This window comes from Melospiza georgiana, chromosome 10 (assembly GCF_028018845.1).
Source record: "Melospiza georgiana isolate bMelGeo1 chromosome 10, bMelGeo1.pri, whole genome shotgun sequence".
NCBI lineage: Eukaryota > Metazoa > Chordata > Aves > Passeriformes > Passerellidae > Melospiza > Melospiza georgiana.
The window spans coordinates 23,127,985-23,145,564 of NC_080439.1; the positions used below are offsets into that span (position 1 = coordinate 23,127,985).

General features: G+C 38.3%; 1 protein-coding gene across 1 annotated transcript in view; it reads left to right on the forward strand.

Moving 5' to 3' along the window:
- The window catches only part of CAB39 (calcium binding protein 39), a 43,820-nt gene extending 29,506 nt beyond the window's left edge, over positions 1-14,314 (forward strand). The window contains exons 3-9 of the mRNA XM_058031521.1: positions 451-615; positions 4,327-4,445; positions 6,360-6,528; positions 7,775-7,834; positions 9,887-9,952; positions 10,788-10,931; positions 11,717-14,314. Of these exons, the coding sequence (XP_057887504.1) occupies positions 451-615; positions 4,327-4,445; positions 6,360-6,528; positions 7,775-7,834; positions 9,887-9,952; positions 10,788-10,931; positions 11,717-11,905 (912 nt within the window). The 3' untranslated portion in view covers positions 11,906-14,314. The remainder of the gene's footprint in view (positions 1-450; positions 616-4,326; positions 4,446-6,359; positions 6,529-7,774; positions 7,835-9,886; positions 9,953-10,787; positions 10,932-11,716) is intronic.
- The last annotated feature ends 3,266 nt before the right edge of the window (positions 14,315-17,580 follow it).

Here is a 17,580-nt window from a genome sequence, read left to right on the forward strand (position 1 = left end):
AAATCCACAGGAGGAATCAGTTTGGTTTCTCTGAGCAGTTCCCTAGGCACAGGCAGGAGGCTCCAGGTCATGTTTTCCAGTCTGATCCTACACAACTGTTTTGCAGAATGGAAATCTTGTCAGGTTCTTTTCATCCTGTTGCTGTTCTTTAGGGGATTTTTGAATGGGAAGTTAAAAGGCAGTCACAAGGAAGAGATTTTTACCTTTGGTAACTAAATTGTGTATGTCTTGCCTCTGCTTTGTATTGTTTGGGTTTTTTTTTTTTTTAATACCAGTCTCATAACAGTCTTATGTGCAGAAAGAATATCTATTGTTTTTTTACCAGATTGTCATTTCCTGATTATTCCTCCCCCCCAATGGAAGTTTGCAGATGTTAAGAATAAAGGAGTGTGCAGTCAGAAAGACAAATGGCATTGTTCTCTAACTGTATTGTTTTCCCATTTTCTTTAGGCGACAGAGGAGGTCTCAAAAAACCTTGTTGCCATGAAAGAAATCTTGTATGGCACCAATGAGAAGGAACCCCAAACAGAAGCTGTGGCACAGCTTGCTCAGGAGCTGTACAACAGTGGTCTTCTTAGTACCCTAGTAGCTGACTTGCAGCTCATTGATTTTGAGGTAAGAAAGGAGGGTTTGACATTTTTTACATTCTGTATGTTAAAATAAACACATCTGAATTCCTACCACTTTAATGGTTTAGATGTTTCAGTCTTCAGCTGTTAGTTTGTGGTTATGACACATCCATTAGAAAGAGACTGACCAACTATGGAATGTAAAATGTGTGAATTTAGACATATAAACACAGATTTGAAGCAGATAAACCTCTAATGTGGTGGTACAGTTCTGTTAAAATCATGGAATAATTCTGAATTGTTGTTTACACAGAAGGGTTAATCTCTTAGTAGTAACCCTGTGGTGAACACAAACCATAGTACTGCAAGATGTGTCTCTATGTTCCATCCTGCTACATCAAATTAGTAGGAAAAGTAATAGAATTATTGTAACATTTATAACAAGCTTAAATACATAATTTAAAGCTGTTAGTTTTATTAATAGTCCTTTATTTCTCTCTTTTTTAGAAACAAGCGATGCAACCTTTTTGGTTTCCTTGTCTTTTTTTCTGCTTATTAAAAAAAAAACCTCAAGTTTTTGTTGATCAATTCAAAATAGCAATACTCATATTTAAAGGTATCTCTCCACAAGCCTCTGTGGCTTTTGTCACCACATCACATGGAATAATTTAGCACCATGGAGAAAAATCCTATTTAGGTATGAGATGTTGCAGTGCAATTGGATTTTTCTCTTTTCCCTGAGGTCTCACAAGAGGCGTGTGGTTGTCTAGGAAAGGAGCCAAATCCATGCATCTCACCCCACAGCCTCAGCCATAAAGATCATCCCACTTCAGATTGCTTAAAAATGGGATTGTTCATAAACAAGTAGCTCACAATGCAAACAGAACAGTTTAAAGTCCTGTTGTAATTTGACATTCCAAAAACAATGGCTTTCTTCCCTGTTCTTTCTTCTCTCCCCTCCACCCCACCCATAACTCCCTCTGATTTGTGTTTAATTATAATACAGTGGTATTTTTTTCCCTACCCACACAAATGTTTATACCATACATAAAACATTCAGGTTGTTAAATAAGCAAGGAAAGCTGAGAGGGAATGCTGAACTGGGCTGGCCTTTAATTGCTGAAGAAAGAAAATCATGAAACGTCATCTGGATTCTGCTGACCTCTAGATTGGTATCAGCCTGGTGTTTACTCAGCCCAGTTATTAGCAAAGGAAACCTTCATTATCTGCTGCTAATGAAGAATGAGAACCATTTGCACAGGCTTGCTCTCATTAAGGAGAGCTGTGCTTTTCATTAAGGGGACATGGAAGGGTTGGGAGTTGTTTCCTGCCTGTTCTGCTGCTCTGTTTCAGGAGGATGTGATGGTTCCCCTCGGAGGCAGGAGGAGTCATTGATGCTTTCTAGGCTGGACCACATCTGCTTTTTATGGCTGGCAGCTGGCAGAGTGTCCAGCTATTGTTGGTACCTAGAATTCATGTCAACACACCTGTGCTCCAGATGTGCTCCAGCTTCCCAGCTGTTACAAAGCCAGCCAGATGTTGCCTTTGATATCCCACATGTCTGTGTGGGTTTACTGTGTTTGAAGCAATTTTTCCATGACTGATGGAAATACAGATTCGATTTTCTGGTGGTTTTTAAACTTGAAGAGTGGGTCTGGAATTTTTTCTTTCTGGTTTCCCACCACAGCTGCACGTTATTCAGTGACAAACTAAACTCTTTTTCCCTTTCAGTCTCACTTCTGAAGAAGGTTTCCTTGTAGAACAACTTATTAATAGACAGGGACTGGTCATTGTGACCCTTTAACTGTCTCAGATGTACTATGGTGAGAACAACCCATAGAAAAGTAAGAAGTAAAAGCTAGAAAAATAACAAAATTGGATGTTTTAATGAAGAGAACTGTAACTGTGCAGCTCTTGCCTTGTGCCCAGGCCTGTTTAAAGTGTTGCCCTTCCCTGGAAGCTTGCCTTCCAGTAAAGCAGTCAACACAACCAATCCTAACACTTACCAGGTATCTCCTTGCTGGTTTGCACTGAGAGAGATGGTATCCCTGGTGAAACTGGGTTTCTTGTCCTGTTGCTTTGGGATTTTTTAAATGAAGAATTAAAAAAACCCACCCAAAACAAAACTGCCTTTTGCCTCAGGGAGCTGAATCCTTCTGCTGGGAAGACAATACAAGCACAGTGTCCCTCTCACCTCTGGCTGTGGTGACTGTTGGCCTTGTTGGGCCATGAGGTCACTTGGCAAGGCACAAGAGAGTGACACAACCTGGCTGTGGGGTTGCAGTGTGCACAGGCAGCTCAGGGATGGTGAGAAGGAAATGCTGTTCTTGCTGGGGACTGCAGGCACACGCTGCGAGCAGCCGCGCTGCTGAATGGGAGTTGATGATTATATTATGTGGAGTTTGAGTAAAGCAATTCCTGCAAACACTGCTCTACTCATGTCAGAACAAAGAGTTCTGGTGTTGCTTTGGGCTGCCTTTCAATGGAATTGTAATTGAGAAAACAAGGGTTTACAAACAATCTCTTATATCCTGAAAACAACACTCCAGCAAAACTGTCCGTGGTAATTTGCAAACATGCCATTTGTAAAGCTCCACTCCTCCTACGTTTTCATAAACATTTCATTTTTATCCTGCAGTCTTTTTTGCACTGATTAGAAAACTGAAAGAATTTTAAATAATTGATGATGTTTTTAAAATTCTTGCTAGATAAATAAGCCCTGCATTTTACTCAAAAGCTTCCTGGTGTTACTCAGGAGATTTACAGCACCGATAGAGCTTCTCAAGAAACATTAAATACATCTAGGTTTGGTGTAGAGCATTCAGGGAACCTGTAGGTGGAGTTGCTTAACAGGCCTTTATTTGCAGGTCCAAGCTTAGTACAAGCTGGCCTGGTCTTTTTCTGGAATAGATCTGATAACATAATCCTGGAGGTGTCTTTGTGCAATCCAGAGTAAACAGTTAACTGCAGAAACCTGGCTTTTAAATGGTGCATTTGAATGGCAGTGGAAGCTGTTTATGTTTATAATCACCTTTTTGTTAGATGTCTGCCAGTTTGTCTCTTCAGCTGTGGTCCTACAGAAGAAATAAACAGGAGATGTGTATTTATTCAACAAAGAACATTTCCAGTTCCTTTTACACTGTCTGGTGCTGTGCTTGTGAATTTTTGTGTGTATCATTTGTGCTGAATTCCAGCATCCTGGCCTTATTTATACTGCTTTTGTGCACTGAAAAATGTGAGACTTGCATTTTAGGTCAGTGGATGATTTCTGTGTATATTATTCATCCATTTCTTTATTCCACTTTCATAAGTTGCAGTTCTAAGCTGGATGTTGCAGTTGGAAATGCTCTGCACACTCTTAATGGTGGCGTTGTGTGTCCCTAAACAAGGGGAGAGGATAATGGAATATTGAAGAAATACACTTCCAGGCAAGAGCACAGTTAAAAACTGTTCTGCTGTTAGCAAAATCAAATATCAAATAAGCCCAGGAGATTGATGCTCCATAGAAATACCTGCTGAGACATCAGCTCTGAATGTAAATTCCCCATGATCAGCCTGCAACGTGGTGTCATGTTTTGAGTGCTTTGGCATATTTGAAATGGGCATAAAGGAAGAGAATCTGGCCAAGATCAGAGTGTGGAGGCTGCCTGAACTGCAGAACCCCCCAGTACAGCTGCATGAGGTGATGATAATGTTTCATTGTTCACTTGCCTGTGGACTTCCATATTTTGTGTTTAACTGCTGATGTTTTTGACAGGGCAAGAAAGATGTTGCTCAAATTTTCAACAACATTCTCAGAAGACAAATTGGTACAAGAACTCCCACAGTTGAATACATCTGCACTCAACAGAATATCTTATTCATGCTATTAAAAGGGTAAGTGCACTGTGAACCATAAATATGCTTTTACATGGAGTAAGGGCTTTGTAAATGCACAGAGAAGCAGTGAGTTCTGACATGTTTGCTCTTCCTTTGCAATATACTTCATTTTATTTTCTTTTTCCTTGGTTTTGGGGTCTGTAATTCCCCTAAGTAAAGGAAAAATTAAGAAGTAGAACCCCAGCCATCTACTTTTGCATGAAAAAGAACTGAAAATTGAGAACTGTTAGAACTCTGAAATACTCTTACTGGGCTAGTAAGATATTTTCCTTTCAGTATACTATTTGAGCCTTTTTAAATTTAAACTACTATTTAAGCCTTTTCTCTTGTGAACTTACTCATCAACAGTTGAAGGCTGTTCTTTTTCCTTTTACCCACAATAATTTCCAGTTTGCTGGCCTGTCTTAGACTTCTTATTCATAGTGATTTGTATTGCTGTATTGACACAAACAGACCACCACAAACCTGAGCAAAAAAGAATGATTTGTGGTATATTGTGTCAGACAATTGTTTCTTCCTCTCTTCTTGTAATATCTGCAGTGCTGGATATTGGAGGGTCCTGCCATACTGAGTACTTGTAGAGCTGCAGCTCCCTAACATGAAAGCAGAAAATAATTGCTTGCATTTCTAGTAACATTAATTAAGAAAGTTCTGAAAATTACGATTTCACTGTGTTATTTTGGGACAGACGAGCTCATCAAACATTAATAATCAATTAAAAAAATACAGCTATTTATAAATCTGGCTGCAGCTTCTGGGTAAGCTTGCTGTAGTTGAGGAGTACTTATTCCACTTACTGGGATAACTCAAGGGTGTATGAAAGGGCCACTCATCTCAGTGGGATATGCCTGTTGCTAGCATTGCTTGCCTGTAATGTCATTTAAATGTCAGAAGGACTAAAGAAAATATTAGTTGTGGCATAATGCAAGAGAAATTATTGATTCAGTGCATCTTCAGACTAATTTACAAAAGAAGGGAAAGCTTGAGGTGCAGAGAGACAAAACTGCTTTTTCAGCATGTTCTCATTGGTAAGTGGTTGAATGGGGGCTGCAACACATTGGTGCTCACTTTTAGTCTGTGTTGTCACACTTCAGAGAGCTTTATCCTCCCAGGGGTTATTGAAACTCATATTGATGAGTCAGGATGTTTGAAATGGCCATTTAGCAGCTTACATGTTATATCTGATATCCAACTGAGACAAATTTATGTGAATTTAAACTGTGGCATGAATTGCAAAAAGTTAAGTAGATTTCAAATCTCCATGACAGGTTGAATGGAGAGTATTGCAGGATTTAATGCAAATTATTTCAGGGTTTTTTTTGGTAGAGTAATATAGTTAATGCTTAGTATGCACAATGATACTTTTCTCCTGAAATTGTGGAGAATTTCAATTAGAATTTCAATCACTCTGGAGTATGAGGCAGGAAGGCCTGTGAGAGGCTGTGACTGCTCCAGAAGCTGGAACCCCATGATGTGCTGAAAAATGGTTTAATGGAAGAGGAGATCTGAATTTATGTCCAGTATTGCTAACCCCTCATGCTCATATGGAAGGTTTTATGTAAATTGCTGTCATGTTTAAGCAAGCAGCTTTCAAGGCAGAACATTTGCTGCTTTTCCAGATGTCTGCAATCCCACAGTATGGAACAAGAGAGCAAAGAAAGTATTTTTATTCAGTCTTGTTTCCCCATTTGTGAAAATCCTTTTAATTGGCTGTAATTGTAACTGGTAGCTATTTCATCAATGTTTAGTAGAAATATTTAAAAATAGAGTTTAATGCAGAAATAAGAACCTCTAATTTTGATGGGTTTATTTATTGATGGTACTGAAGGCTGTAATTAGCAGTGTGGTGCTGCAGTGCAAACTTGTGCAAGTTTATAAACTCACAAAGAATCTCTTGGCTTTTGTGAACAGGTACGAATCTCCAGAAATTGCTCTCAATTGTGGGATAATGCTCAGAGAATGCATCAGGCATGAGCCACTAGCCAAAATCATCTTGTGGTCAGAGCAGTTCTACGACTTCTTCCGATACGTGGAGATGTCCACGTTCGACATCGCGTCCGACGCCTTCGCCACCTTCAAGGTAATTCCTCAAACCTGGGAGCTGCAGCTTCTCTGCTTCTGTGCCCTGGGCACCCTCTGCTGTGGGTGCTGCTCTTGGAAAACAAGCCTTGGCAGAGGAGAGGAGCCGTGGGTGTGATGGGGATGGGTGAGCTGGACACTGGTCTTCCTCATGTCTCAGAATGCAGTACAGTACATTTGCTCCCCAAAATCCTGTTCTGAGTAAGCTGTATCATGCATTACCTGAATGCAGGTGTATAAATACACACAGTACATTTGCTCCCCAAAATCCTGTTCTGGAGAGTAAGCTGTATCATGCATTACCTGAATGCAGGTGTGTAAATACATACAGTACATTTGCTCCCCAAAATCCTGTTCTGAATAAGCTGTATCATGCATTACCTGAATGCAGGTGTGTAAATACAAACAGTACATTTGCTCCCCAAAATCTTGTTCTGAGTAAACTGTATCATGCATTACCTGAATGCAGGTGTGCTCTTTAAATCTGTGTTTTCAGCTCCTCCTGAGGGTATCTGATGCTGTTGCTTTGTCTGGGGAAATTCTCTGTGGCCCAAATTTTGTGTCCCCTAAAGCAATTAGTTATGGGGACAATGAGCATGATATTAATCAAGATTAAATGGTGGGTCTTAACCTCAGTTGTGTGTAGTTGTGTGCATAGTAAATACACACAGTACATTTGCTCCCCAAAATCCTGTTCTGAGTAAGCTGTATCATGCATTACCTGAATGCAGGTGTGTAAATACACACAGTACATTTGCTCCCCAAAATCTTGTTCTGAGTAAACTGTATCATGCATTACCTGAATGCAGGTGTGCTCTTTAAATCTGTGTTTTCAGCTCCTCCTGAGGGTATCTGATGCTGTTGTTTTGTCTGGGGAAATTTTCTGTAGTCCAATTTTTGTGTCCCTAAAACAATTAGTTATGGGGGCAATGAGCATGATATTTATCAAGATTAAATGGTGGGTCTTAACCTCAGTTGTGTGTAGTTGTGCACAGAGTGTAGCCTTGATCCACAAATAGCACCCTTCAGTGATAATTTCACAGGCTGTTTCTCTGTGAGTTAAAGTAACTCTTCACAGATCTTTGCTAAGGGATGCCAAGATCCTGAGCAGTGCCCAGGTAATTGCATTCATACAGCATGTTTAATGAAATAGCAGAATTTTGGATTGAATGTCTTACATGTGTGAGAATGTTTTTGTACTGTTGAAATATTTTTAGTGACAGTGCTGGGTTTGTGCTTTCTTACAGGATTTGCTTACAAGACACAAGTTGTTAAGTGCAGAATTTTTGGAACAACATTACGATAGGGTGAGCAGACGCCTTCTCATATTTAGAGCTCTCTAGTTCTGTGTATCTTATTTGAAGAAATTGTTTTTTTCCCTTGTTTAGTTCTGGTTTTGGGGATTTTCACACAATATTAAATCAGCTGTACTTGGGGTTCAGTTTCCCTCCCCCAAAGCCAAAACCAGGAATGTTGGAGAGTTTCATTTATCCTGACATTTTCAGCTACATGACTTCCATCCTTTTGCCTTTCAACAGATTATTCAGAACCAGTTCCACAAAGATATTTAAGTGTTTAAATCGTATTCTGATTAAAACTCCCAGACTTACAAGCAATTAAAAAAAAAAAAAAAAAAGTACCAAAACCAAGACCAACAAACTTGGGATCACATTGATTTTTAAAGGTTTGTCTCCAGGCATGTTCACTAATTCACAAAAATCTCCTCTGAGTGACTCAGCTTTAAACAGGAGACAAAAATTATTATTCCCTTTTTGACTACTTGCTTTAGCCCTGAAATAGCTACTGAATAACGCTTCAGGCACTGTTTGGGAGCCAATTAAGAGGCTTTGAGAAATTAGATGTGCAGAGTTGATACTTAGCTCACCTCTTCATCTACTTTGAAGCAAAGTTCTTCTTGCTATGTAATAATGTCTAAAACTTTAAGAGATTTTGATGAATGCATTTCTAAAACAAGTCACAGTGAAACTGTATTTTAGACTACTCATGAATAGTAAAACTTGACGATATTAAAAAAACTTAAAGAGTGTGCAAAGTAAATGTTTATTTCAGTCCTCCCTGACTCAGTGATGTCCTCACGTTTTGACACACTGAATGGCAACTCCAGTTGGTCCCTTGGGCATTTGTAAAAACCCTGCACAGATTGAAAAATCAGTTTGCTCTGGTGAGTGCAAGGCATCAGAGTCTTCCACTGAAGGTGGTTCTGTGGGAGCCAGCCTGGCTTCTCCTGCAGAGGGAGCCCGTGCTGTGCTTTCCAGGGAGTCCTGGGAGCTGGGAGCTTATGGAATTCACAGGGAACCCCGACCAGGGGGAGAGAGTGATGCAGCTGACTCCACTGATAGCAGGAGGCTAATTAATTATTTTATTATACTATATTATTCTGTATTCCATTACACTATGTTACATTACATCTAAACTGAATCTGCCAAGTGTGGTGGTGTTTGAGGGCCCCCAGGATGAGGGAAGAGATGAGAATCTTGACTCCATGTTCCATATTATTCTATTCTATTTCTATTCTATTTCTATTCTATTTCTATTCTATTCTATTCTATTCTATTCTATTCTATTCTATTCTATTCTATTCTATTCTATTCTATTCTATTCTATTCTATTCTATTCTATTCTATTCTATTCTATTCTATTCTATTCTATTCTATTCTAAAACTATACTAAAGAAAGAGAAGAAAGGAGACATCAGAAGGCTGAAAAAGAATGAATCATAAAAACTTGTGACTGTTCAGAGCCTTGACACAGCTGGACCATGAGTGGTCATCAAGTAAAAACAATCCACATGAGACCAATCAAAGATGCACCTGCCACATTCCACAGCAGCAAAATATTATATTATATTATATTATATTATATTATATTATATTATATTATATTATATTATATTATATTATATTATATTATATTATATTATATTATATTATATTATATTATATTATATTATATTATATTATATTATATTATATTATATTATATTATATTATATTTATTTTATTTATGTCTATTCTGTTCTGTCTATTCTATAATATTTATATATAATATAATGTAATGTAATTATAATTATATTATAATTATATTATGATTATATTTTAATATAATACATAATAACTACATATTATCTATTTTAACTTTAAACCATATTCAATGTTTAACTTTGGATATGCTTTAAAAGCCTAAGTAGTGACAGTGTAGTTACAGGAACCCACTGAAATTTCAGATTCTGTTTGGTTTTGTTAGGGATTTGCATCTTCTCCACTTTGTTGCAATAATTTGGAAGAAGATGCCTGTGACACTTGTAAAAGTGCTAATCCTTCTCTGTATTCTGTGTTTAGTTCTTCAGTGAATATGAGAAGTTACTTCATTCAGAAAATTACGTGACAAAGAGACAGTCACTTAAGGTAAGGCAATTTTATTTTCTTCTGAAATGCAAAGAGATTCCCTTTATTTTCAAGGTGAGTTGACTTTATTTGAAATGGCTTCTGTAACAGCCTTGAACAGTATTTTTTTAACTCTTCAGACATTTTAATTCTTGAGATCAGCTAATTTTTTTAGTCCAGTTGTTACATATCTAAGTGTCCAGCACAGGCCAAAGTAATTTCTCTCCCTATGAAAAAATGGCTCCTCAAATGTCTTTATTTTTATTGATTTTTTTTTCCTTCAACAAGTCTGGTTACATTTAAATAATTTAACAAAGATTCACATCATGTGCCTAAACCAATATTGATCTTGCATTCAAGTAGGTAAAAAATAGTGAATATAAATGTAATGCAGAGCTTGCAGCAAAGGTGATCCTTGTGGGCAAAATCCTTTTAAACCCTTTAGGTAGCAAAAGAACAGTCAATATTTCATTTGATATACTAACCTGTTTTGTTGGGTTTTGAGTTTTTTTAAAAGGCATTCTTTCTATGCTGAATAGCTTCTGTATAAGTGGAAAAAATAATGAAGTCATGGGGGAAATAAATGAAAGACTTCTCTTTGCAATTCATAACAAGGGGGAACTGTGATTTTTCACTTTCTGAGGAAAAGGAGAAACTGTGTAGTTGAAATAAGGGGAAAATGTGTACCTGCACATGGAAATTTAGGGCACTTAGTTGTGTTACTGCTTTATCTCCTGACCACTGCTGCTGCATTCCCAGAGCCCCACACCACTTGAGGGGCTCTGAAAGCATTTATACATCCAAATTAATTCTTCTGCTAGTAATTTTTTCATTTTTCATTCTTTTCTGCCTTCAGCTTCTCGGTGAATTGTTACTGGACAGACACAACTTCACAATTATGACAAAGTACATCAGTAAACCTGAAAATCTCAAACTAATGATGAACCTTCTACGAGACAAGAGTCGTAACATTCAGTTTGAGGCCTTCCATGTGTTCAAGGTATGTTACAAAAGCCCACCAGGAAACAGAAGCAATCTGACCAGAAGTTGTTTAATTGAGTAAACTGCTTAGCTGAGCCTAAATGGAGCTGACCTTAATGTCTGCTCAGTGATTAAATAAAGGGAGCACTGATGTTTGCTTGATTATGATCCATCTTTACAAATAGATACCTTGGATATCTTTTGAAAACCATTTAGGAACCACTTAGGGACTTCCATGGGGTTGTCAGAGTAACATCTCTCAGAAACTTCTGGAATTGAATGCATTGAGATAAGGAGGAATGCATGATTCCATATAAAATCATGGGGTTCAAAAGTGATTTTATCACACTGCATGATGTCTGAAAGAGAGCAGTATTTCACTCAGGTCACCTGGATGGTAATTTGAACATTATGCCAGATGGCTTCTGACTTTGCTAAGAGTTATAACTGGAGGTCTAAAACTTTGCAGTGAAGTGTGAGATTCCCATCAGATGCTGCACATGATATGAAACCATGCATTTGCCATAGAATTTAACCATAAACTGCCTTCAGTGGTTTCTGCAGAGGCTGTTGAGGCTGGTCCCCTCACACAGACTAGATTTACTTTGGTACTGATGTTCAGCTTATGCCCTGATTTAAAAAAAAAGTAATTTTATTAAAAAACTTGAAGTAATTTGGTGGGATACCGAAATAATTAAAACATAATTTTAATTTATCATCATCAGTATTTTGGTAGATAATTTCTTTTTTAACTTAACCTTTTGTTTCTCGCTGTTGTGCTCAATGCCTTTTATTTTCTTGCAGGTGTTTGTAGCCAATCCTAACAAGACACAGCCTATATTAGACATCCTTCTAAAGAACCAGACCAAACTTATTGAGTTCCTCAGCAAGTTTCAGAATGACAGGACCGAGGACGAACAATTTAATGATGAGAAGACCTATTTAGTTAAACAGATCAGGGATTTGAAGAGACCAGCACAGCAAGAAGCTTAAAACTCCAATAAACCTTTAAAATATTAAACCCAAATTCAGCATTTGCTGTTAGATATTCAGCATCAGGCACTCTTATCGATTCATGAGGAACATTACTGCTAATCTGCTGTTCAGTGAACGGTTTTTGTTTTTTCTCTTTTCATTTTTAGTCCAAGTTGAGAAACATAGCTGCTGCTTTCTTGCACAATGTGGACTTTCTTGATATTTGTGTCATTTCAGAATTCAAAGACACTGCTTGTTTTAGGAGTCCTGAAAAGAAAGATTCTAGGTTCGTGAAAGCAAACATATAGATACTAGTTTGGTCTAGGAGAGAAGGTATTCATGTAGTTAAGTAACAGGTTGCATGCTTGCAAATCTGAATAAATCTGTATGTTTGCACTTACCTTGTTTGAGATAATGAGCACAACGTGACCTGTGCATACCTGGCACCATAGTATAAGATTATATGCCTTGATTTAAAACAAAAAAAAAATGTGCAGTGCTTTATTTGTAATCAAAGGGGAAATGTATCTAAGATGTGAGCTTATTGGGATAAACAGTTGTCTTGCAAATAAACTGATATTGAAACTTAGCAACTTTTAAAAGAGTGAAATCTCAAGGTTCATACGGAAAATGTATATATGCCTTTCACTGCTTTATAGAATTTTTTTTTGAACATGATTTGATTTTTCTGAGACTTGACTTGTAAACTTGGAAATATGTTCTAAGGGGTTTTGTTAATTTTACTTTAAAGGTATTTCAGACAGTAGACCTAGCAGTGACATTTTGCATTTCATTTCAACAATGCTTGCTGGTTTCTTTTGTATATAACTCCTAGGCTGCTCATTTCTTTAAAATATGATTTAATTTGTACAGCAGAGGAATGTTATTGTATTAGTCTGTAACTATTACCTAATATTGAGTTTTGCAAAATGAATGCTCATATGTAATTGAATACTTCAGATCACATGGAAAGGCTGATTTAACAATCTTAAGTACTGCAGCATTTAAAAGGAAACAAACACCCAAACCCAAACAAATTCTTTGTATTCACATGTCTAATGGGGTGCCATCAATTAGGGTAGGCTGAACCAGAGAACTGGAACCCTTTCTGCTCTGTTCTTACCAGATAATATTGGCCTTATTTAATTACACTTGCATTGTGCTCACCAGCTCTGCAAATGGCAAGGATTATGCTAAATTAATATTGATTCCTCTGACTTCTGGGGAGCCTGCAGTGCGTCATTTCTGACAGTAAATAACTCAGTACAATAGTTGTGTGAGTGATTTCATTCCCTCCAACCTCAAGAAGCAATTCCATAGGTGTCCTAGGATAACAAAATGATCTCATTTTTGTTGATTTTGTTCTTTGTTGCTGCAAACTATCAGTATTTATAAAAACAAAAAAACCCAACTGATTTTGCACCATGTTTTTGTTACTGTGACCATACAAAAGGAATCTACTAAATATAGCTAAATGATGTTATTAAAATTGTATCTATCCATCATATAGTAACGCTGAGATCACAACCAAGCAAAAACTCGTGGATTGGGGGCTGGAAGTTCCAATTCTGCATGACTGAATGATTGTGAATGCTACAGAAAATGTTTCTTGCTTCCTGTCCTCTTCCCATTTGAAATATTTCACAATCAGTGACGTTTGAGCTGATTTGAAAGCCTTCACAAGGAAAATCCCAGAGCTCCAGAAAATTGAGTGTTTTCACTCGGTTGGTTAAAACTGCTCTTAACATTAAAATTGGTCTTTTAAAGGTTCTGAACATGTCCTTTGCAAACAGAATCATTTTGCTTACAGGAAGGAAAATAGCTGACTCTTCCCAGAGATGCCAGGCAGAGCTGGCAGGAGGTGGTGTTGTAGCTCAGTACTAACTGTCTGTTATATTTTGGTTTATCATAGCTGAGTGGAGGAAACATTATTTGCCAAGTTACTCACCATAACATGTAAGGCTTCCTCTTTAGAAAGATGTAGATGTGCTAAAGATTTCTATGTGTAAAGAAGTGAAAACATTTGGACTGGGATAGAGGTTTCTCTATATTGGGCCTTGGAATCAATGGCTATGGTGACTTTTTTAATATGTGGAAACATTTGAATGTTGGCTTTCGAAAAGAAGTTGTATTTAAATTAAAGCTCCTTCGATGTGCTGTTCATATTAAAAAACTTGTTCTGGAAGTGGTTTCTTATCTGCTTGAAGGCTTAAGGGTATTACTAAAACATATTTAAATGCAAGCTTTTTTTTTGGTTTTGTTTTGGTTTCTTTTTTTTTTTTTTTTTTTTTTTATAATAATAAGAGATGTATACAATTGTAATTCTATTTCCGTGGTAGCATTTCATTTCTCCTGAGGAAAATGTTTCGTACCCAAAAAATCTGGCTGGCCCCATAATTTAAATTAAAATAAAATTTTGAAGAAAAATGTGTGTTCTTTACTGTATTACTGAAGAGGATCAGTTTCTTGTGGATGTGTATCAGGTCTCCCTTGTTGCCTTAGAGTGGCTCAGCTTTCTTCCTTTCAAATACAAAATCATTTTAAGTCATGAGAAACTCTGGCTTGCACAAACATTTTTAAAGAATTAAGACAAAGTGCTATATTAAAGATGCAATCAATTTTGATTTATTGTTGGTAGCCTCCCTTGCCTTGTTGTGTTATTGCTGATTCTATTTCTTTTTGGCAAGGGCAAAGAGGAGATGCTGTTTCCTGTGTCCTGGCTGGAGACAGGCCCTGATAAGGTTGGTTGATAAATTTTTGGCCCTTCACTTCTCTCTGATTTTCAGGAGCTGAGTCTGTAATTGGTCACTGGGGTCTCCTCTGGAGCTGCTGCCACAGGTAATGTGTCTGCCCCAGCTAATGCAGTGTAGCAAACATCAGCAGTGTTGTGTTTTAAACAGCATTCAGGAGCTTTTGGTGCAGCTTCTGCAGGTGGTTTTGTTCAGCAAAATTCCTGAACAAGAAGTTGCCCTTCAGGAACATAATTAACTTTGCAGACAGAAATAGTTGGTCTTTGGTAGCCCCCAAAGACCAAATTATGAGGGATGTTAAAATTAGGGCTCATTTGTGTCCTTTTTTGTCTAGGAGCATTATTAGTTGTTTTGTAACTAGGTTGATAAATCATAGTTGGAGGGTTGAGAGTCAGTAATTCATCGATTGTCTAGAGAGCACACCTGTTTGAGCCTGTGTAGAAAATGTTGGCATTTCTCTCACAGACAGGAAGATCCCGGATTGCAGGGGGATGGGGTAATTAGTACAGGTAATCAGACAAATGGCAAATTTTAATTGAGTGGACAAGTCAGGCACTTGATGAGGTGTTTGAAACGGCCCTGGTGGGAGGAAGCACATGAAATGCAAGGAGGTGTTTTCCTGACTGGTTCAAATTTGCTTTCCCCACAGAGGTGATGAGGACCTGCCCTCTGAGCTGGCACCTCCAGGCCCCCGAGCAGGAGCTGTGGGATCACCCTGGGACAAAGCTGCTGTCAGTGAGTCTCTCTCTGTTATTCTGAGTCATTCCCTGCAGGCAACTTCATCAGCTTTCCTTCTGCTTCTTCCCCTTTTCCCCCTTGCCTGGCTGCTGTTGAATTATTTCCCTGTCTGTGCTGCTTTTCTCCCCATGGCTGTTCACTCTTCGGGTGCAGTGCCTTTATTTTCTGTCACCTTTGTGGTTATTTCTGATCCATCTGTATTCCCTTCCCCAAAGGTTTTGGCCATTGTCAGGCAGTTACAAGTGCTGTTTATTTTAGCTTTCCAGCACATTGCAATTCAAGGTGATGGTTAGTATCATAATGAGGAAAACATTACATGTTACCTCCTTAAATCATTGCCTAGCTTAATCTGAGGACACTGAACTTGTGAAGAGTTGTTTCTGGCATATATCATCTACATTTATAAGTATATTTATAAGTTGTTTCTGGCATATATCATCTATATTTACAAGTGTACCAGGGCAGATCCAGTTCAAATCCCACAGAGGCAGGTCAAAACATCCCAAAAATCACAACCTGGAAAAAAGCTGAAAGGAGAGAGCAGTGGTGGGCATCAATGTATTGCATTCTTTGAAGGGAATTGGCTGTTTCAGGAGAGAATGATGGAAAGGGACACTACCTGCAGGAGCATGGAGAGACAGGACAAAGGGGAATAGCTTTAAACTCAAAGAGGGCAGGTTTGGATTAGATTGGAGGAATTTTTTTTATTGTAAGGGTGGTGAGGCAGTGGTACAGGTTGCCCAGAGAAGTTGTGGATGCCCCATCCCTGGATGGAGCCCTGAGCAACCTGAGCTAATGGAAGGAGTCCCTGCCCATGTGGGGGGCTGGAGTGAGATGATTTTAAAGTCCCTTCCAGCCCAGACCATTCTGTGGGCCTGTGTTCTGCTCCTGTTCCTGTTGATGCACCTCTCTTTAAAAAATGCCACCACAAAAGCCCAAGTTACACAGCCAGCTTAGAGTTTTGCTGAGTGTATTGTATTCACAACAAAAAATAAAGGCAAGCTCTTTTTTAGAGGGCTCTTGTTGGAGATTCTGATTTACACAAGTAAGGATATTTTGTTTCCTTGCTCAGAAACGCCTTGGCCAGAGCTGACACCCTCATTTTCCATAAAGGGACCCTTAAGGCTGAAGGTTTTCCACTGTAGGAGAGTTTTGCAGCTGTGCTGTGGTGGGATGTGTAATTCCAGAGTGCAGGAAAAGGAGGGTGTCCCATGGCTGGAGGTGACAGCACTGGGTGCCACTGGCCTCAGTGTTCCTAATGCTGGCAGCACTGCAGAATTTACCAGGAGGGCATGTTTGGAATGAGGGAAGATTAAAAACAGTGTGTGGTAATAGAAAGATACAATTTAGATGTGTTTTAGTGGCGTATGTTTAGAAAAAAAGAAATTATTGCAGTCTATTCTCCTTGCCTGAAATTAAATCATCAGTAGGTGGTTTTCCACTTCTTCCCTTGCAAATTCCTTGTGCTGAGCTGTCATGGAGGATCCCTTTAAGAGTTCTTTTTTCCTCTTTGGGAATGTCCCTCACATCCCACCAAGGAGAAACTCAGGGTGATAAAAATGTGAGTGTTGCTTAACAAGGTTCTAAAATTCAAAGATGTTGAACTGATTTTAATATGCTTAGTGTTATTCAGAGACTAGGTTTGCATTTATTTGAGCATAAAACAAGAATAAAAGCTGTATAGGTTTCTTAGATCTGTTTTAAGAATGTTGTATATTGCAATATTAATAAATAAGCTTTTGTAACTATAATTCAGGGCATCTAAATAAGGCATGCAGTGTTGAACAGTTTAAACAACTGAGATGTGAGCCAGGCAAGCTCTTGGCCTCAGGTCTTTAACAGCATCTCCAGATTGTATGGAATTATAAGAAAAAGTGACAGTTTGAGAATTCAGACTGTAATTCAGGTTTGTGGGCATCCAACAGATTGAGAAATACAGTCTGGAGAGAGTACAAGGTGCAGAGGTTCACCTGGCTGTAAAACTTCAGATTGCAGCTGCTGAATTTCCTCACCTTCCATCTCTGGAATTACAGAGTGCTGGGTTGTTCCAGCTAATACCCAAATGATGTGGAAACAGCATTTAAGGATTTACAATAATTCTCCTTTCCTAAAACACACTTTTCCCTAGCAGTTGTGTCTTGAATTGGGAGAGCAGTCCCACAAACCCAGTATGGGCAGAGCAGAGTTTTCCTGTTTCTGCAGGGG